At 49.2% G+C, this 25,661-nt stretch overlaps 1 protein-coding gene across 7 annotated transcripts in view; it reads left to right on the plus strand.

Moving 5' to 3' along the window:
• Window positions 1-25,661, plus strand: part of ryr2a (ryanodine receptor 2a (cardiac)) — a 191,129-nt gene that overhangs the window by 50,677 nt on the left and 114,791 nt on the right. For 5 of the 7 annotated variants that reach the window (XR_014117195.1, XR_014117196.1, XM_035533858.2 and 2 more), the window contains exons 4-15: window positions 413-427; window positions 2,042-2,116; window positions 2,406-2,484; window positions 3,032-3,144; window positions 3,958-4,057; window positions 4,595-4,691; window positions 9,980-10,054; window positions 12,069-12,225; window positions 12,969-13,133; window positions 13,781-13,902; window positions 14,994-15,177; window positions 16,104-16,239. Coding sequence is in view for 5 of the 7 variants with exons in the window: in XM_035533858.2 (XP_035389751.2) it covers window positions 413-427; window positions 2,042-2,116; window positions 2,406-2,484; window positions 3,032-3,144; window positions 3,958-4,057; window positions 4,595-4,691; window positions 9,980-10,054; window positions 12,069-12,225; window positions 12,969-13,133; window positions 13,781-13,902; window positions 14,994-15,177; window positions 16,104-16,239 (1,318 nt within the window). In the remaining 2 variants the exon portion in view is untranslated. The remainder of the gene's footprint in view (window positions 1-412; window positions 428-2,041; window positions 2,117-2,405; window positions 2,485-3,031; window positions 3,145-3,957; window positions 4,058-4,594; window positions 4,692-9,979; window positions 10,055-12,068; window positions 12,226-12,968; window positions 13,134-13,780; window positions 13,903-14,993; window positions 15,178-16,103; window positions 16,240-25,661) is intronic. The other 2 variants (XM_035533859.2, XM_035533861.2) reach the window with 1 other exon arrangement.

A 25,661-nucleotide genomic window follows, 5' to 3' on the forward strand; every position in this document is an offset into this window, starting at 1 on the left:
TTTAGTCTAGAGGCCTCGTTTAGTTTAGAGCTTGTTTAGATTAGAGGACTTGTTTAGACTAAAGAGCTCATTTAGATTAGGGCTCGTTTAGTTTAGAGCTTGTTTAGATTAGAGGGCTTGTTTAGACTAAAGAGCTTGTTTAGTTTAGAGCTTGTTTAGATTAGAGGGCTTGTTTAGATTAAAGAGCTGGTTTAGATTAGTGCTTGTTTAGATTAGAGGCCTTGTTTAGTTTAAAGATTGTTTAGATTAGAGGGCTTGTTTAGACTAAAGAACTCGTTTAGATTAGCGATTGTTGAGATTAGAACTCATTTGGCTTCTTCATTTATGTTTTTAAAGGTCATTTACTGTTTTTTTGAGCAATTTTCTTGTTTCTGTTGTTAACAGTATTGTTTTGTTTTTCCATGCCATGCAGAAATTCATGATGAAGGTAAGATTGTGTGTGTGTGTGTGTGTGTGTGTGTGTGTGTGTGTGTGTGTGTGATCACCACTTCTTTAATTTTCATTTTCTTTGATAGATTATGAAAGCTTTACATTGATCTCATGTTTCATGTCACTTACATCACAGTTATTGACAGCTGACTTCTCCAATCAGGAGCCTCTTTTGGTGATGTCAACTGAATGGTTTTCTTAGATTGGCTTTACTTTATTGGCTTTGAAATGAAGGTTTTGTTCACGAGGATTCCAAAAAAGGAGCAAGAAACAGACAAAGTGGCAGATGGAATATTCTACTCTCTCACACACACACACACACACACACACACACACACACACACACACACACATAGACAGACACACACACATATAGACACACACATACACTCTCACACACAAACACACACACACACACATGCGTGCGCACACACACACACACACACTCTCACATGCGCGCGCGCACACACACACACACACTCTCTCTCACACACACTATCACACAGTCACACACACACACACTCACACACTCTCACACATATACACACTCACACACTCTCACACATATACACACTCACACACTCTCACACATATACACACTCACACACTCTCACACATATACACACTCACACACATTCACACACACTCTCAAACACACACACACACTCACACTCACACACACACACTCACACACTCTCACACATATACACACTCACACACATTCACACACACACTCTCAAACACACTCACACACACACACACACACACACACACACACACACACACACACAAAGACTTTATCTGGGTCATTACTGACTTGATGTCTAACCAGTTTAAGGTTGTCAGCACACAGACAGATTTGGTCCTGTCTGTGTGTCCAGTCCTGTCCGTGTGTGTCCAGTCCTGTCCGTGTGTGTCCAGTCCTGTCTGTGTGTGTCCAGTCCTCTCTGTGTGTCCAGTCCTGTCTGTGTGTCCAGTCCTGTCTGTGTGTGTCCAGTCCTGTCCGTGTGTCCAGTTTGTTTTTTTATAGGACATTTTTGTCTTTGTTTGCTGTTGAATTGTGTAAAAACAATATGATTGGTAAAAAACATAAATTGTTTGTTAATGACAATGCATTTGCAGGAATAGTTACATGTGTTTTAATGGTACCTACATTTGTAATCAATAATGACAAAACTAGTTTTAGATGAAAGTCTTAGTGTTATTAATCAGGCATTTACCAATATAATGTTTGGCATGTGTTCGTGTGTGTGTGCAGGTGCGTGTGTGCGTGTGCGCGCGGGTGTATGTGGGTGTGTGCGTGTGCGCGTGGGTGTATGTGTGTATGGGCCTGTGTTTGTGCATGTAGGTGTGCCCATGTGTGCTCGTGTGTGCTCGTGTGTGTGTTTTAACACACACTATACCAGACAAACGCAGCAGCTGCAGATTGTTTGAGATGCGTTTGTGTGTAATAACTGTTACCAAGTCAGCCTGAGCCTGCTCGCTTCGAATGGTGTGTGTGTGTGTGTGTGTGTGTGTGTGTGTGTATTAGATAAAGAGAATGGAAGTCCACATGGAACGCTTTGTGTAACCCTTTATGTGTGTGTGTGTGTGTGTGTGTTCTCTGTTGTAGACTGCACAGGGAGGAGGTCATCGCACTCTTCTCTACGGCCATGCAGTTTTACTCCGGCACTCCTACAGTGGAATGGTGAGAGGAGTGTGTGTGTGTGTGTGTGTGTGTGTGTGTGTGTGTGTGTGTGTGTGTGTGAGAGAGAGAGAGAGAGGCTTGTAATCTCTTTTGACAGTTCTAGCTTTCTGTCTAATCTAAGGATCCTTTGGTCCGGCCCTCCTGGTCCTGATTCGTCTCCTAAAGGGCTTGATATTTCACTAATGAGCTGCAGTGTGTAGCTGAGGTAAACATGGGCGTGGCAGACACCGGAGGGCGTGGCCAGGGGTGAGGGCGGAGCTGCTTTACATTCACCTTTTCTCCTGTGCAGTACCTCTGCTGTCTGGCCACTTCTCGGTCTTCGACAGATAAACTCGCGTTTGACGTGGGACTTCAGGAGGAAACTACAGGTAAGTGAGTGGTGTTGGGTATAGTGTGTGGTGTTTGCTGTAGTGTGTGGTGTTGGGTATTGGATGGTGTTGGGTTTACTGTGTGATGTTGGCTGTTGGGTGGTGTTGGGTATAGTGAGTGGTGCTGGCCATAGTGTATGGTGTTGGGTGGTGTTGGGTATAGTGTGTGGTGTTGGGTGTTCTTGGGTATAGTGTGTGGTCTTGGCTGTTGGGTGGTGTTGGGTATAGTGTGTGGTGTGTTGGGTATAGTGTGTGGTCTTGGCTGTTGGGTGGTGTTGGGTATAGTGTGTGGTGTGTTGGGTATAGTGTGTGGTCTTGGCTTTTGGGTGGTGTTGGGTACAGTGTGTGGTCTTGGCTGTTGGGCGGTGGTGTTGTTTTGGTGTCTTTATGATGACTGCTTTCACTTGTCATCTAGTTCACATAAGCTTGCTGTGTGTGTGTGTGTGTGTTTAAGTTTTAGAGTCACAAACATGTTCTTCTTTTGACTGTTCTCGCGCGCGCGCGTTTGTGTGTGTGTGTGTGTGTGTGTGTGTGTGTGTGCTCCTAGGCGAAGCCTGTTGGTGGACTATACACCCTGCTTCCAAACAGAGATCAGAAGGTGAGAAAGTTCGTGTTGGTGATGACCTCATTCTGGTCAGCGTGTCCTCGGAACGGTACCTGGTGAGTTCCTGTAGGAGAAAGCGTGCATATTGTAGAGTCTGGGGACCCTCGTGTTCTAGACTGTATGAAATGTTTTAATTATTTAAAAGACGAGCTGATCCTTTCACAGCACTGTAGTGTGCTGAGCTGGGGACGTTTCTGATCCACACTGGCCTCCTAGTCCATGTTACAACGTGGACTCACTCACAAGCGTCACCACGCAGCTTCTGTGCACATCAGTCAAACAGATCTCCCGTCAGGAACGCCGTGAGGTCACGGCTCTGGGAGGAACGACTGAGTGAGCATGCTCAGAGCAAATGCTCGGTTCCACGTAGCGCTCCTGCTCTGCACTCTGAGATAAACCCAAAGACTTCACCACAGACACGTGCATTTATACAGCAAATCTCATGCACAGGGAAATTCCACGCGATACAGCACACGTTTAGACAGGCTTCCAACATGTTGGTAAGAGCCATGGATTTGACCCTCCCATACAGCACGTGCTATGATTTAAGAAAAACGTTTGACATTTAACTGTTTGTGTGTGTGTGTGTGTGGGGGGGTGTTCTGGGGCACGTTCTCTCATAGAAACCAGTCGAGACTGGAATCAGGCTTTGGATCAGCTTGCACTATTTTAGCAGAATATTCTCGTACACCAGCCATGGTTAAGTCTGAAGTGACACTCATCTTTGTGTACTGTTTATTCTATTTGATGGAGAGAAACAGTTAAGAGATGAAAGAGGTGTATTACTGTGTCTGTTGTATTTTGATCATCTCTCTCTCTCTCTCTCTCTCTCTCTCTCTCCCTCTCTCTCTCTCCCTCTCTCTCTCTAGCACTTGTCATATGGTAATGGGAGTCTGCACGTGGATGCAGCCTTCCAGCAAACACTGTGGAGTGTCGCACCAATCTGCTCTGGGAGCGAGGTTGCTCAGGGTGAGTGTGTGTGTGTGAGGGTGAGTGTGTGTGTGAGGGTGAGTGTGTGTGTGTGAGTGTGTGTGTGTGAGTGTGTGTGTGTGAGTGTGTGTGAGGGTGTGTGTGTGTGTGTGAGTGTGTGTGTGTGTGTGTGAGTGTGTGTAAGGGGGGTGGGGATGTATGGAGGCCATTTAGGGTGAAATCAGTGAAACGCGCACACACACGCACATCCACACACACACACACACACACACACACAGAGACACACACGCATGCATTCACACACACACATGCATACGCACATGCACATAAACACTTTCTCTCTCTCTCTCTCTCTCTCTCTCTCTCTCATGAATATACTGAATTGAGAACAATCCCAGAATGCCAGAATTAACACTCCTGTTAGACACATTCTGATGATGATCTACTCACACATGATTGCTCAGTTTATCAGATTATCAGATTACTCAGTTTCATCCATTTATTCAGAATTAAGTAACAAATGAAATTAAATCCTCCTCCACATTCATCAAACTTTCTTCCTGATCCGTGCCGCAGGCTTCCTGATTGGTGGAGATGTCTTGCGGCTGTTGCATGGTCACATGGACGAGTGTCTGACGGTTCAGTCAGGAGAACACAGCGAGGAGCAACGCAGGTCAGTAGCGCCTCGACAAGCTCAACCGCGGGGCCTCCAGGGGTAGTCCTAAATTACTTCTCCTGGTCACACTCACCAGCTGACCAGCTGGTCACACTCATTTTTGGCTCAGTGGTGAAGGTACTGGACCAGTAACCCAAAGGTTGCTGGTTCAAGACCCACCACTGGCAGGTTTCCACTGTTGGGTCCCTGAACAAGACCCTCAACCCTCAGTTACTCAAGTTGTGTTCAGTCAGCTCAGTGTGGGAAATGTAAGTGTATGCTGGCCAGTGTCCTGATGTCTCAGGAACCTTCAGGTGCAGACAGCCTGATCCTGTCAGTTAGGTCTGTGTGGTGATAGTTGGTGTTTAGGCACGATATTTGCATTAAAAGTATAGAAAGATTTTCTGTTATTTGTATGTTCAAATTATGTGTATTTGGATTTGGTGCATGTGTGTGCATGCTCTGGTGCCCGTGCAAGTGTGTGTGTGTGTGTGTGTGTGTGTGTGTGTGTGTTTATATGCTTGTGTGGCAGAAATTCAGCACAATCCTGGTCAAAGTCTCCTAGTGACACTGGCAGCCTCTCCCATTGGCTGTGTCTGGGATTGGGTCACCAGCAGCCTCTCCCATTGGCTGTGTCTGGGATTGGGTCACCGGCAGCCTCTCCCATTGGCTGTGTCTGAGAGTGGATCACCAGCAGCCTCTCCCATTGGCTGTGTCTGGGATTGGGTCACCGGCAGCCTCTCCCATTGGCTGTGTCTGAGAGTGGATCACCAGCAGCCTCTCCCATTGGCTGTGTCTGGGATTGGGTCACCGGCAGCCTCTCCCATTGGCTGTGTCTGAGAGTGGATCACCAGCAGCCTCTCCCATTGGCTGTGTCTGGGATTGGGTCACCGGCAGCCTCTCCCATTGGCTGTGTCTGAGAGTGGATCACCAGCAGCCTCTCCCATTGGCTGTGTCTGGGATTGGGTCACCAGCAGCCTCTCCCATTGGCTGTGTCTGAGAGTGGATCACTGGCAGCCTCTCCCATTGGCTGTGCCTGAGAGTGGATCACTGGCAGCCTCTCCCATTGGCTGTGTCTGGGATTGGGTCACCGGCAGCCTCTCCCATTGGCTGTGTCTGAGAGTGGATCACCAGCAGCCTCTCCCATTGGCTGTGTCTGGGATTGGGTCACCGGCAGCCTCTCCCATTGGCTGTGTCTGAGAGTGGATCACCAGCAGCCTCTCCCATTGGCTGTGTCTGGGATTGGGTCACCGGCAGCCTCTCCCATTGGCTGTGTCTGAGAGTGGATCACTGGCAGCCTCTCCCATTGGCTGTGTCTGGGATTGGGTCACCGGCAGCCTCTCCCATTGGCTGTGCCTGAGAGTGGATCACTGGCAGCCTCTCCCATTGGCTGTGTCTGAGAGTGGATCACTGGCAGCCTCTCCCATTGGCTGTGCAGCCTCTCCTCTGCTTCATCAGGCAGGCGGTGTGTGGGCAGGCTGGGTGTTGTGTTGTTCTCGGCTCCTCGTACAGAAGCGCGGTCTCTTCGCTAGCTGTAGTAATCCCAGTCCAATTTTAGTCCACTGGGCCTGCCTGCTGTCTCTAAAGACACCAAACATGACACGTGCTGACCCCGATATCTCTGCCCTCCGATCTGTTCTACGAGACGTCTGCGTGAGATGTCAGTGCTGGTCTTTGAATATGGAAGCTGTGGGTATGTGAACAGGATGCTACACACAACCTGTGGCTGACAGCTGCACAGAGCTCCGGCACAGCTCTGTCACGTTCTGGCCTGGAAGGTTCTCACGCCGCAGTGTTGTCTGCCAGAGCTGTTCAACCTGATTTGTCTCTCCATCGCGACGGCAGGCAACTCTCGCTGTGTGGATTATAAATAAGGAATCTGGGTATCTCAGCAGGCAGTAGACACACACACACACACACAGTTGCACTGTAAAAATGTACTTTGTCTAGATTTTAGGATTTTAATTTAATTCTCCATCATTAATTCTGAAAAGTATCAAACAGAGTGAGATGAAACAGATAACGTACCACCTGCTGCATACAAGTCCCATAATGCATCACGGCAGAGGTCGACAGCGTTATGCGCTGTCGCGGGTCAGCGCTGGTGTCCAGACCCGTTATGCGCTGTCGCGGGTCAGCGCTGGTGTCCAGACCCGTTATGCGCTGTCGCGGGTCAGCGCTGGTGTCCAGACCCGTGTGTTTGTCTCTGACGTGACTGAGCTTTGCGGGTCGGCCCGCTTGGTGTCCACGCTGCCATGCCTGGAGAGCAGAAGGAGAGTGGTTCACTGTCATGCCCTCTCCTCCTCTCCTCTCTCCTCCTCCCCTCTCCTCTCCTCTCCTCTCTCCTCCTCCCCTCTCCTCTCCTCTCTCCTCTCTCCTCTCCTCTCCTCTCCTCTCTCCTCCTCCCCTCTCCTCTCCTCTCCTCTCTCCTCTCTCCTCTCCTCTCCTCTCCTCTCCTCTCTCCTCTCTCCTCTCCTCTCCTCTCTCCTCTCTCCTCTCCTCTCCTCTCCTCTCTCCTCTCCTCTCTCATCTCCTCTCCTCCTCTCTCCCCTCTCCTCTCCTCTCCTCTCCTCTCCTCTCTCCTCTCCTCTCTCCTCTCCTCTCTCTGGCTCTTTTTTCACAGGTTTATGTAACCTGCAAGTGATGTGTAAACAGCCATTGTGTGGGGAAGCTTCTTTTCAAAGTGTTCTGTGTGTGTGTGTGTGTGTGTGTGTGTATTCTTATCTCCACGTGCCTGTGTGGGTGTATATGTGTATTCCTGTCTTTCTGTGTGGATGTGGATCTTTTTGTGGATGTATGCTGGTGCATGTGGATTTGTAGCTGTGGATTTAGGGGTGTAGCTGTGTGTGTGTGTGTGTGTGTGTGTGTGAGTGTGTGTGTGTGTGAGTGTGTGTGTGTGTGTGTGTGTGAGTGTGTGTGAGTGTGTGTGTGTGTGTGTGTGTGTGTGTGTGTCCAGTGGTAAAGGTCTTGTTGAGGTACAGCCTAAAGCTCCTCTCAAAAGGACACCCACTCTCTGTCACTACTGTCCTCTGATTGCTTCAGTTCTGAGTCTCTCTCTCATATCCCCTGTGATGTACAGTCTCTCTCTCATCCCCCTGTAATGTACAGTCTCTCTCATCCCCCTGTAATGTACAGTCTCTCTCTCATCCCCCTGTGATGTACAGTCTCTCTCTCATCCCCCTGTAATGTAGAATCTCTCTCTCATATCCCCTGTGATGTACAGTCTCTCTCTCATCCCCTTGTAATGTACAGTCTCTCTCTCATCCCCTTGTAATGTACAGTCTCTCTCTCATCCCCTGTGATGTACAGTCTCTCTCTCATCCCCCTGTGATGTACAGTCTCTCTCATCCCCTGTAATGTACAGTCTCTCTCTCATATCTCCTGTGATGTACAGTCTCTCTCTCATATTCCCCGTGATGTACAGTCTCTCTCATCCCCTGTGATGTACAGTCTCTCTCTCTCATCCCCTGTAATGTACAGTCTCTCTCTCATCCCCCTGTAATGTACAGTCTCTCTCATCCCCCTGTAATGTACAGTCTCTCTCTCATCCCCCTGTGATGTACAGTCTCTCTCTCATCCCCCTGTAATGTACAATCTCTCTCTCATATCCCCTGTGATGTACAGTCTCTCTCTCATCCCCTTGTAATGTACAGTCTCTCTCTCATCCCCTTGTAATGTACAGTCTCTCTCTCATCCCCTGTAATGTACAGTCTCTCTCTCATATCCCCTGTGATGTACAGTCTCTCTCTCATCCCCTGTAATGTACAGTCTCTCTCTCATATCCCCTGTAATGTACAGTCTCTCTCTCATATCCCCTGTGATGTACAGTCTCTCTCTCATCCCCTGTGATGTACAGTCTCTCTCTCATCCCCTGTAATGTACAGTCTCTCTCTCATATCCCCTGTAATGTACAGTCTCTCTCTCATCCCCTGTAATGTACAGTCTCTCTCTCATATCCCCTGTGATGTACAGTCTCTCTCTCATCCCCTGTAATGTACAGTCTCTCTCTCATCCCCTGTAATGTACAGTCTCTCTCTCATATCCCCTGTGATGTACAGTCTCTCTCTCATATCCCCTGTGATGTACAGTCTCTCTCTCATCCCCTGTAATGTACAGTCTCTCTCTCATCCCCTGTAATGTACAGTCTCTCTCATCCCCCTGTAATGTACAGTCTCTCTCATCCCCCTGTAATGTACAGTCTCTCTCATCCCCCTGTAATGTACAGTCTCTCTCTCATCCCCCTGTAATGTACAGTCTGTCTCATCCCCTGTAATGTACAGTCTCTCTCTCATATCTCCTGTAATGTACAGTCTCTCTCTCATCCCCTGTAATGTACAGTCTCTCTCTCATATCCCCTGTGATGTACAGTCTCTCTCTCATCCCCTGTAATGTACAGTCTCTCTCTCATATCCCCTGTGATGTACAGTCTCTCTCTCTCATCCCCCTGTAATGTACAGTCTCTCTCATCCCCTGTAATGTACAGTCTCTCTCTCATATCTCCTGTGATGTACAGTCTCTCTCTCATCCCCCTATAATGTAGTCTCTCTCATCCCCTGTAATGTACAGTCTCTCTCTCATATCTCCTGTGATGTACAGTCTCTCTCTCATATTCCCCATGATGTACAGTCTCTCTCATATCTCCTGTGATGTACAGTCTCTCTCTCATCCCCCTATAATGTACAGTCTCTCTCATCCCCTGTAATGTACAGTCTCTCTCTCATATCTCCTGTGATGTACAGTCTCTCTCTCATATTCCCCATGATGTACAGTCTCTCTCATATCTCCTGTGATGTACAGTCTCTCTCTCATCCCCCTATAATGTACAGTCTCTCTCATCCCCTGTAATGTACAGTCTCTCTCTCATATCTCCTGTGATGTACAGTCTCTCTCTCATATCCCCTGTGATGTACAGTCTCTCTCATCCCCTGTGATGTACAGTCTCTCTCTCATATCCCCTGTGATGTACAGTCTCTCTCTCATATCCCCTGTGATGTACAGTCTCTCTCTCATCCCCTGTAATGTACAGTCTCTCTCTCATCCCCTGTAATGTACAGTCTCTCTCTCATCCTCTGTGATGTACAGTCTCTCTCTCATATCCCCTGTGATGTACAGTCTCTCTCTCTCATATCCCCTGTGATGTACGGTCTCTCTCTCATCCCCTGTAATGTACAGTCTCTCTCTCATATCCCCTGTGATGTACAGTCTCTCTCTCATCCCCTGTAATGTACAGTCTCTCCCTCTCATATCCCCTGTGATGTACGGTCTCTCTCTCATCCTCTACCTGTCCCCTTTTGTCTTTCCTCCAGGTCAGTGCACTATGAAGGAGGTGCTGTGTCCACCCATGCCCGCTCCCTCTGGAGGCTGGAGACACTCAGAGTCGCGTAAGTATAATGTCTCAGCATGTCTCATCATGTCTCAGCATGTCTCAGATCATCAGAAAACCTCGTCGTCTCAGGTTTCAGTGCCACTCACTGACGTCATTCAGGAGTGGCTCGGTGACTTCTCACGTCTCGTCTCACCCCATACACGTCCCGCGCCGGCCCTGCACGTGCTGGCCCACTGGGGTGGAGGCCCCGGGGGTGGTGCGGGCGGAGGCCCTGGGGGGGTGCGGGCGGAGGCCCCGGGGGTGGTGCGGGCCCGCCAAGGCCTGCTCTTTGCTGCTGTCATGCAGTATTTTGTCTGGAGAGAAACCTCGCAGCCTGAGAAGTGTAAACCTTCTAATTTGCACATCCACAATGAGTCTAATGACACTGCACGGGGCAGTTTGCTCAAAAAATAACCAAAGGCAGAACTGCCCCTGCTTCCAGGTGGTGGGGTGACATTTCAGGTCATGGAGGTGACTTTTCAGGTGGTGGGGTGACTTTTCAGGTCATGGAGGTGACTTTTCAGGTGGTGGGGTGACTTTTCAGGTCATGGAGGTGACTTTTCAGGTGGTGGGGTGACTTTTCGGGTGGTGGAGGTGACTTTTCAGGTCATGGAGGTGACTTTTCAGGTGGTGGGGTGACTTTTCAGGTCATGGAGGTGACTTTTCAGGTGGTGGAGGTGACTTTTCAGGTGGTGGAGGTGACTTTTCAGGTCATGGAGGTGACCTTTTGGAATTGCAGCCAGATTTTGCCACAGCTGCAAATTCAAGTGCACCTTGACTTTGTGTGAATCCTTCATTATTTTTCTTAATAAATTACGTTCGAACGCAGATTTTTAAATCTGTGTTTATCCATATATTATTAACAAGGACCTCTTCCTCAGTTCCTTCATTGAGGTGTTTATCCATATATTATTAACAAGGACCTCTTCCTCAGTTCCTTCATTGAGGTGTTTATCCATATATTATTAACAAGGACTTCTTCCTCAGTTCCTTCATTGAGGTGTTTATCCATATATTATTAACAAGGACCTCTTCCTCAGTTCCTTCATTGAGGTGTTTATCCATATATTATTAACAAGGACCTCTTCCTCAGTTCCTTCATTGAGGTGTTTATCCATATATTATTAACAAGGACCTCTTCCTCAGTTCCTTCATTGAGGTGTTTATCCATATATTATTAACAAGGACCTCTTCCTCAGTTCCTTCATTGAGGTGTTTATCCATATATTATTAACAAGGACCTCTTCCTCAGTTCCTTCATTGAGGTGTTTATCCATATATTATTAACAAGGACCTCTTCCTCAGTTCCTTCATTGAGGTGTTTATCCATATATTATTAACAATGACCTCTTCCTCAGTTCCTTCATTGAGGTGTTTATCCATATATTATTAACAAGGACCTCTTCCTCAGTTCCTTCATTGAGGTGTTTATCCATATATTATTAACAAGGACCTCTTCCTCAGTCATTTCATTGAGGTGTTTATCCATATATTATTAACAAGGACCTCTTCCTCAGTTCCTTCATTGAGGTGTTTATCCATATATTATTAACAAGGACCTCTTCCTCAGTTCCTTCATTGAGGTGTTTATCCATATATTATTAACAAGGACTTCTTCCTCAGTTCCTTCATTGAGGTGTTTATCCATATATTATTAACAATGACCTCTTCCTCAGTTCCTTCATTGAGGTGTTTATCCATATATTATTAACAATGACCTCTTCCTCAGTTCCTTCATTGAGGTGTTTATCCATATATTATTAACAATGACCTCTTCCTCAGTTCCTTCATTGAGGTGTTTATCCATATATTATTAACAAGGACCTCTTCCTCAGTTCCTTCATTGAGGAATGCAAGTTGCTAGACCACTCACAAGCCAAAGAAGATGGCGGTGAAGATCAAATCTTAATTTATGGATTAAAAAACCATATATATAGTCTCAGGATATTGTCAGAAGGTGACGGAGATACCAGTTAAGGTGATATGGGTGAGGCCCACACCCCGGTACTGATGCAGTGTGATTTCCACAGCTGGAGCGGCAGCCATACTCGCTGGGGTCAGCCGTTCCGTCTACGTCATGTGACCACTGGGAAGTACCTGAGCCTGCTGGATGACAAAGGACTCGTTCTTATGGACAAGGAGAAGGCAGATGTGAAGTCTACAGCCTTCTGCTTCCGCTCCTCGAAGGTCAGGCCTGTCCGAGCTCGCCACCTTACCGCACACCGGTGCAACGTGGTCATGAGTTCCTTTAAGGAGAGTAGTTCTCACGTCAGTGGGGAGAGAGAGAGAGAGAGAGAGAGAGAGAGAGAGAGAGGGAGGGTAAAAAGGTGAGAAATGGTGAATGAGAACATGGTAGAGCCTGTGGGAAGGAAAGAAAAAATAGTGAGAAACTGAGAGGATTAGTAGTAAAACGTGTGTGTGTGTGTGTGTGTGTGTGTGTGTGTGTGTGAGAGAGAGAGTCAGAGGTGTGAGCACTAGAGAGGCTCAGCTCCCTCTGGGGTGTGCGCTTGAGGCATTCTGGGAGGTGTAGTTCCATGGGCATCTCATGGCACTTCTCCATCAGTCCAGATCAGTCAGTGAGAATGCGAGTGCCGCCGTGTGCTGTGTGTGGCTGGTCTCAGATCAGCCAGTGAGAATGCGAGTGCCGCCGTGTGCTGTGTGTGGCTGGTCTCAGATCAGCCTGAATGTCTGGACTACCTCCAGCCTGCCACCACATGCCAACACTGGACAAGAATACGTTAAGTGTCACATGAGTGACTCACTAATTGTGATGTGGGTGCGTAGGAAGCGTGTGCACCCTGTAGCCCAACTAAGAAGGACTGTGATGGGTGAATACCTGGGTCTGGACTGAGCCCAGTGCACAACACTGTATATTTACTATCATGTGTCCTCCTGACTAACCCCAGCCTCTCGCTCTGCGGTGACCACAGGAGAAACTGGACTTTGGCCTGAGGAAGGAGATGGATGGTATGGGGATCCCTGACATCAAATACGGCGACTCGGTCTGCTACATCCAGCACGTGGGCACCGGGCTCTGGCTCACCTACCAATCAGTGGACACCAAGTGTGCTCGCATGGGCGGGGTCCAGAGGAAGGTGCGTCCAATCAGGCTTCGCCTGCGGCGTAATGCCACACTGAAACCACCTGAGCTGAGCGCGTTAGGCGGGGCTCTCCAGCGTTCCCTAAGAGAATCGCTCGGAAATGACTGATTCCGGATTCCCACCTGAGTTCTCCATGCTGTTGGCTGTTTCAAGTCTTCCAAACATGTGAACATGGGGTGTTGTTTCTGTCGATGTTTGTCCCCGCTGACATTAGCTCCTGCTGAGGTGAGCTTCAGGTTGTCGTTAGCGCTGGTTTGGAGGAGAGAGAGTGTTGTCAGGCGTTGGCACACGCAGACATGACCTTCCTGACAACATTATTACTGTAACAGCTTAGGACAGATTTACAGAGGCAGTGTCATTAGGAAGATATCAACCACTAACACGCTTTATTCTTGTGCTGCTACCCCCGTGAGCCACAGTGCCTAAGGTCACACAACAGTGTGTGTTAACAGGTCAGAGATTGGGTGTTAATATTACACATACAGTACTATGTCTTTGCGAGTGTTAGTATGAAAGTGTATAACGTAAAGGACATTGGATGCTCGTGCATTTGTGTGCCTGTGCATGCCTGTGTGTGTGTGTGTGTGTGTGTGTGTGTGTGTGTGTGTGTGTGCAGACCTCACACGCTGCTCTGTGTTCAGGCTATAATGCATCACGAGGGTCACATGGATGACGGTCTGACACTCTCTCGCTCCCAACACGAAGAATCTCGCACTGCCAGGGTCATCCGGAGCACAGTCTTCCTGTTTAACCGCTTCATCAGGTAGCGCACACACACACACACACATACATATACATGCACACATACACACATACATACACATACCTGCATACACACATACGCACACACACATACATACACATACGCACACACACATACATACACATACGCACACACACACATGCACACATACGCACACACATATGCGCGCACACACACATACATATACATGCACACACACACACACATACATATATGTGCACACATACATATACATGCACACATACAGATATGCACACACACACACACACACACACAAACATATACATGCGCACATACACATACGCACACACAAACACACAATCACACACACCTACACACACACACACACACACACACACAAACATATACATGCGCACATACACATACGCGCACACACACACATGCACACACACACATGCACACACACACACACATACATACACATACGCGCACACACACATACATACACATACGCACATACACACATACGCACACACACACACATATACATACATATACACGCATACATACACACACATACATATACATGCACACATACACACACACACACACACACACACACACACAGACACATACGTATACACGCACACACACACACACACACACACATACATATACATGCACACATACAGATACGCGCACACACACATGCACACATACACATACGCGCACACACACACATACATGCGCACATACACATACGCGCGCACACACACACACACACACAAACATATACATGCGCACATACACATACGCGCACACACACATATACATGCGCACATACGCGCACACACACACACAATCACACATACGCGCACACACGCACACACACACAAACTGTTTAATGACTTAGCTAGGTGAGGAGTTCTACATAACTATGCAAATGTTTGACATTTTCATTTATCTTGGAAAGACGAGATTTAAACGCATCGACATGCCCCGCCTCTCAGCATCATCATGCTCCGCCTCTCTGTTATGCTCTGCTCTGTTAAATACAGTAAATATAGTAAATCACATGTTATTCAGAGCTAGTCTCTCTCTCTCTCTCTCTCTCTCTCTCTCCCCCCCAGGGGTCTGGACACTCTCAGCAAGAAGGGAAAGACCTCGATGTTCGATCTACCAATCGAATCAGTCAGCCTGAGTCTGCAGGATCTGATTGGCTACTTCCATCCACCCGACGAACACCTAGAACACGAGGACAAACAGAACCGTCTCCGAGCCCTGAAGAACCGACAGAACCTTTTTCAGGAAGAGGTTTGTAGCTGTGCTGGTAGCTCAGTGGTGAAGGTACTGGACCAGTAGCCAGAAGGTTACCAGTTCAAGTCCCACCACTGGCAGGTTTCCACTGTTGGGTCCCTGAACACAACCCTTAACCCTCAATTACTCAAGATGTGTTCAATCATGATTGTAAGTCACTTTGGATAAAAGTGTCAGATAGATGCTGTAAATGGAGACCTGTTTACTTCAGCTGGGAGTTTTACCCTTCCTGTATAATCCTACAGAGATGTTACAGGTAGGAATGAGTCACTTGCTGAGTTCTGCCCTTATCTGTGCTTGAGTGTGTGTATGTGAGACTGAGCTTATACTTCTGCATTACGTTTTCCTTAAGTTCCTTTAGCTGCTATGACTGTAAAAGACATGGAGACACATTTTTTAGCTTGTCCTCACTGCTATTATAACACGACTCATTACGCTCGCTCACACACGTTTGCCAAGACAATTGAAATCAATGGACTTGCAGTTCAGAACCCCTGGAGTGCATTACAGCCAAGCACTTATAAACAAAAATGGGGTGTGTGTGTGTGTGCGTGTATCTGTGCGTGTATCTGTGCGTGTGTGTGCGTGTATCTGTGCGTGTGTGTGCGTGTATCTGTGCGTGTGTGTGCGTGTATCTGTGCGTGTGTGTGCGTGTATCTGTGCGTGTGTGTGCGTGTGTGTGCGTGTATCTGTGCGTGTATCTGTGCGTGTATCTGTGCGTGTGTGCGTGTATCTGTGCGTGTGTGTGCGTGTATCTGTGCGTGTGTGTGCGTGTGTGTGTGTGTATCTGTGTGTGTGTGTGTGTATCTGTGTGTGTGTGTGTGTGTATCTGCGTGTGTGTCTGTGTGTATCTGCGTGTGTGTGTGTGTCTGTGTGTGTGTGTGTGTGTGTCTGTGTGTGTGTGTGTGTGTGTTTTCCCGCAGGGAATGATAACTCTGGTCCTGGAGTGTATCGACCGCTTGCATGTTTACAGTAGTGCTGCCCACTTTGCGGACGTGGCGGGTCGAGAGGCCGGAGAAGCCTGGGGATCCACCCTCAACTCCCTGTATGAGCTGCTGGGTAAGCGCCACACCCATCACCTCCTCCACCCTGCACCTCCTCCACCCATCACCTCCTCCACCCTGCACCTCCTCCACCCTGCACCTCCTCCACCCATCACCTCCTCCACCCTGCACCTCCTCCACCTCCTCTGTAATGCGATGTGTCAGACATGTTGTGCTTGACTCTTGAAATTCTGCTGTGTGAGTCCATGAATTTGCAGGTGTTTGTAGTTTCAGCGAGTAAACTTAGAATTGAAAGGTGACCAACAGTTGTGTATGGTGCATTTCTAAAACCTTTTAAAACAGAAAACGATAAGTGTTGGTTTGACAAACTGCTTTGCGAAGGTACTGAATGACGTCACTCTTCTTATTTATCCTGCTGTGTTACTTTTGGAGCTGAATTGTGCGTAACCCACCACACATCTGCACTCGCGAGGCGTCCTGCAGTGTGCGTGCTGTACTCTCACGCCACTCGTCATGGTCTTGTGTTGTTTGGAAGCTCGTTTGTGAGACACAGTCTGGGATTTTATTCTTGCCCACCATTTTTGCCTGAAAATGTTTCGCCGGTTTCCTGGTGGAGAAGGGGCCTGCGTTCGTGGTAGCGGTTCACTGAACGACACTTTGGCACGTTGATGGTGTTGTTCAGCTTACCCTGACACATCCAGTTAAGACAGAGCAGAGAGAAGGAGCTCTTATCCAAACACTGTGACCCCTGTCTGTCTCTGTCCGTCTGTCCGTCTATCTGTCTCTGTCCGTCTGTCCGTCTATCTGTCTATCTGTCTCTATCCGTCTAGCTCTCTATCCGTCTGTCCGTCTATCTGTCTCTATCCGTCTGTCCGTCTAACTGTCTATCTGTCTCTGTCCGTCTGTCCGTCTATCTGTCTATCTGTCTCTATCCGTCTAGCTCTCTATCCGTCTGTCCGTCTATCTGTCTCTATCCGTCTGTCCGTCTAACTGTCTATCTGTCTCTATCCGTCTGTCCGTCTATCTGTCTCTATCCATCTGTCTGACTGTCTGTCTATCTGTCTCTATCCGTCTGTCCATCTATCTGTCTCTATCCGTCTGTCCGTTTATCTCTCTTTCCGTCTGTCCGTCGATCTGTCTATCTGTCTCTATCCGTCTATCTCTCTATCCGTCTGTCTGTCTATCTGTCTCTATCCGTCTGTCCGTCTATCTCTCTTTCCGTCTGTCTGTCTATCCGTCTGTCCGTCTATCTCTCTTTGTCTGTCCATCTATCTGTCTCTATCCGTCTGTCCGTCTAGCTCTCTATCCGTCTGTCCGTCTAGCTCTCTATCCGTCTGTCCATCTATCTGTCTCTATCCGTCTGTCCGTCTAGCTCTCTATCCGTCTGTCCGTCTAGCTCTCTATCCGTCTGTCCGTCTATCTGTCTCTATCCGTCTGTCCGTCTATCTCTCTTTCTGTCTGTCCGTCTATCTGTCTCTATCCGTCTGTCTGTCTATCTCTCTATCCGTGTGTCCGTCTATCTATCCCTCTATCTGTCTATCTCTCCCTCTCTCTCTCTCCTCACTCTCTATCGCTCTTTCTCTGTTATTCACCCCCCCTCTCTGTCTGTGGAAAATGGATCACATCTTGACCCTTAAATTAAATGTCGTAGAAATTATGGAGCACATTTCCATTTTATGTTGATTAATTGGGTAACAAAAGTCATCATTAAATCAGAAAAGACATTATTGTGCATGCAGACACACACACGCACACACAGACACGCACACACAGACACACAAACACAAATAGACACAGACAGACACACACACACACACACAAACGCAGACAGACACACACACAAACACACAAGCAGGTAGACACAAAAACACAAACACACAGGCGGACACACACAACCACAGGCAGACACACACACACACACACAACCACAGACAGACACACACACAAACACAGGCAGACATACACAGGCAGACAAACACAAACTCACAGGCACAAACACACAGGCAGACGCACACAAACACACAGGCAGAAACGCACAGACACACACACACACAGGCAGACAGACACAAACAAACACACAGGCAGACAGACACAAGCACTCAGGCAGACGCACACAAACACACAGACACACACACACACACACAGGCAGACAGACAGACACACACACACAGGCAGACAGACAGACACACACACACAGGCAGACACACAGGCGGACACACACACACACAGGCGGACACACACACACACAGGCGGACACACACACACACAGGCGGACACACACACACACAGGCGGACACACACACACACAAACACACAGGCGGACACACACACACACAAACACAGGCAGAAACGCACAGACACAAACACACACACACAGGCAGACAGACACAAACACACACACACAGGCAGACAGACACAAACACACACACACAGGCAGACAGACACAAACACACACACACAGGCAGACAGACACAAACACACACACACACAGGCAGACAGACACAAACACACACACACACACAGACACACAGGGAGACACACACAGGCAGAAGCACACAGACACAAGCACACAGGCAGACACGCACACACAGACACACAAACACAAATAGACACAAACAGACACACACACACAAACGCAGACAGACACAGGCAGACACACAAACACACAAGCAGGCAGACACAAAAACACAGACACACAGGGAGACACACAGACACACACACACACACAACCACAGGCAGACACACACAACCACAGGCAGAAAGACACAGGCAGAAGCACACAGACACAAGCATACAGGCAGACACACACAACCACAGGCAGACACACAGGCAGAAGCACACAGGCAGACACGCACACACAGACACACAAACACAAATAGACACAAACAGACACACACACACAAACGCAGACAGACACAGGCAGACACACAAACACACAAGCAGGCAGACACAAAAACACAGACACACAGGGAGACACACAGACACACACACACAGGCGGACACACACACACACAACCACAGGCAGACACACACAACCACAGGCAGAAGCACACAGACACAAGCACACAGGCAGACACACACAACCACAGGCAGAAGCACACAGACACAAGCACACAGGCAGACACGCACACACAGACACACAAACACAAATAGACACAAACAGACACACACACACAAACGCAGACAGACACAGGCAGACACACAAACACACAGGCAGAAACACACACAAACACACACACACAGGCAGACACACAAACACACAGGCAGAAACACACACACACACACAGGCAGACACACACACACACAGGCAGACACACACACACACAGGCAGACACACACACACACACACAGGCAGACACACACACACACACACACAGGCAGACAGACACAAACACACACACACAGACACACAGGGAGACACACACACACACACACAGACACACAGGGAGACACACACACACACAACCACAGGCAGACACACACAGGCAGAAGCACACAGACACAAGCACACAGGCAGACACACACACACACAACCACAGGCAGACACACACAGGCAGAAGCACACAGACACAAGCACACAGGCAGACACGCACACACAGACACACAAACACAAATAGACATAAACAGACACACACACACAAACGCAGACAGACACAGGCAGACACACAAACACACAAGCAGGCAGACACAAAAACACAGACACACAGGGAGACACACAGACACACACACACAGGCGGACACACACACACACAACCACAGGCAGACACACACAACCACAGGCAGACAGACACAGGCAGAAGCACACAGACACAAGCACACAGGCAGACACACACAACCACAGGCAGACAGACACAGGCAGAAGCACACAGACACAAGCACACAGGCAGACACACACAACCACAGGCAGACAGACACAGGCAGAAGCACACAGACACAAGCACACAGGCAGACACGCACACACAGACACACAAACACAAATAGACACAGACACACACACACAAACGCAGACAGACACAGGCAGACACAAACACACAGGCAGAAACACACAGGCAGACACACAAACACACAGGCAGAAACACACACACACACACAGGCAGACACACACACACACAGGCAGACACACACACACACAGGCAGACACACACACACACACACAGGCAGACACACACACACACACACACACAGGCAGACAGACACAAACACACACACACAGACACACAGGGAGACACACACACACACACACACCGACACACAGGGAGACACACACACACACAACCACAGGCAGACACACACAGGCAGAAGCACACAGACACAAGCACACAGGCAGACACACACACACACAACCACAGGCAGACACACACAGGCAGAAGCACACAGACACAAGCACACAGGCAGACACGCACACACAGACACACAAACACAAATAGACATAAACAGACACACACACACAAACGCAGACAGACACAGGCAGACACACAAACACACAAGCAGGCAGACACAAAAACACAGACACACAGGGAGACACACAGACACACACACACAGGCGGACACACACACACACAACCACAGGCAGACACACACAACCACAGGCAGACAGACACAGGCAGAAGCACACAGACACAAGCACACAGGCAGACACACACAACCACAGGCAGACAGACACAGGCAGAAGCACACAGACACAAGCACACAGGCAGACACACACAACCACAGGCAGACAGACACAGGCAGAAGCACACAGACACAAGCACACAGGCAGACACGCACACACAGACACACAAACACAAATAGACACAGACACACACACACAAACGCAGACAGACACAGGCAGACACACAAACACACAGGCAGAAAAACACACAAACACACACACACAGGCAGACACACAAACACACAGGCAGAAACACACACAAACACACACACACAGGCAGACACACAAACACACAGGCAGAAACACACACAAACACACACACACAGGCAGACACACACACACACAGGCAGACACACACACACACAGGCAGACACACACACACACACAGGCAGACACACACACACACACAGGCAGACACACACACACACAGGCAGACACACAGGCAGACACACACACACACAGGCAGACACACACACACACACACACACAGGCAGACACACACACACACACAGGCAGACACACACACACACACAAACACACAGGCAGACACACAGGCAGAAACGCACACAAACACACAGGCAGAAACGCACACAAACACACAGGCAGGCAGACACGCACACAAACACACAGGCAGGCAGACACGCACACAAACACACAGGCAGGCAGACACGCACACAAACACACACACAGGCAGACACGCACACAAACACACACACAGGCAGACACGCACACACACGCACACACAGGCACACACACACGCACACACAGGCACACGCACACACAGGCAGACACACACACAAACACACACACACAGGCAGACACACACACAAACACACACACACAGGCAGACACACACACACAGGCAGACACACACACACACACAGGCAGACACACACACACACACACAGGCAGACACACACACACACAGGCAGACACACACACACACACACACACAGGCAGACACACACACACACACACACACAGGCAGACACACACACACACACAGGCAGACACACACACACACACACAAACAGACAGACACACACACACAAACAGACAGACACACACACACACAAACAGACAGACACACACACACACAGGCAGACAGACAGACACACACACAAACACACAGGCAGACACACACACAAACACACAGGCAGACACACAGGCAGAAACGCACACAAACACACAGGCAGAAACGCACACAAACACACAGGCAGAAACGCACACAAACACACAGGCAGAAACGCACACAAACACACAGGCAGAAACGCACACAAACACACAGGCAGAAACGCACACAAACACACAGGCAGGCAGACACGCACACAAACACACACACAGGCAGACACGCACACAAACACACACACAGGCAGACACGCACACAAACACACACACAGGCAGACACGCACACACAGGCACACACACACGCACACACAGGCACACACACACGCACACACAGGCAGACACACACACACACACAGGCAGACACACACACACACAGGCAGACACACGCACACACAGGCAGACACACGCACACACAGGCAGACACACGCACACACAGGCAGACACACACACAGGCAGACACACACACACACACACACACACACACACACACACACACAGGCAGACACACACACACACACACACAGGCAGACACACACACACAAACAGACAGACACACACACAAACACACAGGCAGACACACACACACAAACACACAGGCAGACACACACACACAAACACACAGGCAGACACACACACACAAACACACAGGCAGACACACACACACACACACAGGCACACACACACACACACAGGCAGACACACACAAACACACAGGCAGAAACGCACAGACACACACACACACAGGCAGAAACGCACAGACACACACACACAGACACACACAAACACACAGGCAGAAACGCACAGACACACACACAGGCAGACAGACACACACACAAACAGACAGACACACACACACAAACAGACAGACACACACACACAGACACACACACACACAGGCAGACACACACACACAAACAGACAGACACACACACAAACACACAGGCAGACACACACACACAAACACACAGGCAGACACACACAAACACACAGGCAGACACACACACACAAACACACAGGCAGACACACACACACACACACACAGGCACACACACACACACACAGGCAGACACACACAAACACACAGGCAGAAACGCACAGACACACACACACACAGGCAGAAACGCACAGACACACACACACAGACACACACAAACACACAGGCAGAAACGCACAGACACACACACAGGCAGACAGACACACACACAAACAGACAGACACACACACACAAACAGACAGACACACACACACAGACACACACACACACACACACAGGCAGACACAAACACAGGCAGACACACACAGGCAGACACACACAGGCAGACACACACACAGGCAGACACACACACACACAGGCAGACGCGCGCACAAACACACAGGCAGACGCGCGCGCGCACACACAGGCAGACGCGCGCGCGCACACACAGGCAGACGCGCGCGCGCGCACACACACAAGCAGACGCGCGCACACACGCGCGCGCACACACGCACGCACACAGGCAGACACACACGCACACAGGCAGAAACGCACAGACACACACACACAGGCAGACAGACACAAACAGACAGACACAAACACAGGCAGACAGACAGACACACACACAAACACACAGACAGACAGACACACACAAACACACAGACAGACACACACACAAACACACAGACAGACACACACACAAACACACAGGCAGACAGACACACAAACACACAGGCAAACACACACACAAACACAGGCAAACACACACACAAACACACAGGCAGAAATGCACACAAACACACAGGCAGAAATGCACACAAACACACAGGCAGAAACGCACACAAACACACACACAGGCAGAAACGCACAAACACACACACAGGCAGACACGCACAAACACACACACAGGCAGACACGCACAAACACACACACAGGCAGACACGCGCAAACACACACACAGGCAGACACGCGCAAACACACACACAGGCAGACACGCGCAAACACACACACAGGCAGACACACGCAAACACACAGGCAGACACACACAGGCAGACACACAGGCAGACACACACACAAACACACAGGCAAACACACACACAAACACAGGCAGACGCGCACAAACACACAGGCAGAAACGCACACAAACACACAGGCAGAAACGCACACAAACACACAGGCAGAAACGCACACAAACACACACACAGGCAGAAACGCACACAAACACACACACAGGCAGAAACGCACACAAACACACACACAGGCAGAAACGCACACAAACACACACACAGGCAGACACACACAAACACACACACAGGCAGACACACACAAACACACACACAGGCAGACACACACAAACACACACACAGGCAGACACACACACACAGGCAGACACACGCAGACACACACACACAGGCAGACACACGCAGACACACACACACAGGCAGACACACGCAGACACACACACACACACACACACAGGCAGACACACACACACACACAGGCAGACACACACACACACACAGGCAGACACACACACACAGGCAGACACACACAAACACACAGGCAGAAACGCACAGACACACACACACAGACACACACACACAGGCAGACACAGACAGACAGACACACACACAAACAGACAGACAGACAGACACACACACAAACAGACAGACAGACAGACACACACACAAACACACAGGCAGACACACACAGGCAGACAGACAGACACACACAAACACACAGGCGCAGACACACAAACACACAGGCAGACACAAACACACAGGCAGACACACACACACACACAGGCAGACACACACACAAACACAGGCAGACACACACAGGCAGACGCGCACAAACACACAGGCAGAAACGCACACAAACACACAGGCAGAAACGCACACAAACACACAGGCAGAAACGCACACAAACACACAGGCAGAAACGCACACAAACACACAGGCAGAAACGCACACAAACACACAGGCAGACACACACACACACACAGGCAGACACACACAAACACACACACAGGCAGACACACACACACACACACACAGGCAGACACACACACACACAGGCACACACACACACACACACAGGCAGACACACACACACAGGCAGACACACACACACACACACAGGCAGACACACACACACACACAGGCAGACACACACACACACACAGGCAGAAACGCACAGACACACACGCACAGACACACACACACAGGCAGACAGACACAAACAAGCACTCAGGCAGACACACACAAACAGACAGACAGACAGACACACACACAAACACAGGCAGACACACACACAAACACACAGGCAGACACACACACAAACACACAGGCAGACACACACACAAACACACAGGCAGACACACACAAACACAGGCAGACAAACACAAACACACAGGCAGACAAACACAAACAGACAGGCAGACAAACACAAACACACAGGCAGACACACACACAAACACACAGACAGACACACACACAAACACACAGACAGAAACGCACACAAACACACAGGCAGAAACGCACACAAACACACAGGCAGAAACGCACACAAACACACAGGCAGAAACGCACACAAACACACAGGCAGAAACGCACACAAACACACAGGCAGACACACACACACACACAGGCAGACACACACAAACACACACACACAGGCAGACACACACACACACACACAGGCAGACACACACACACACAGGCAC

This window comes from Electrophorus electricus, chromosome 15 (genome assembly GCF_041902795.1).
Source record: "Electrophorus electricus isolate QZ-2024a chromosome 15, ASM4190279v1, whole genome shotgun sequence".
Lineage (NCBI taxonomy): Eukaryota > Metazoa > Chordata > Actinopteri > Gymnotiformes > Gymnotidae > Electrophorus > Electrophorus electricus.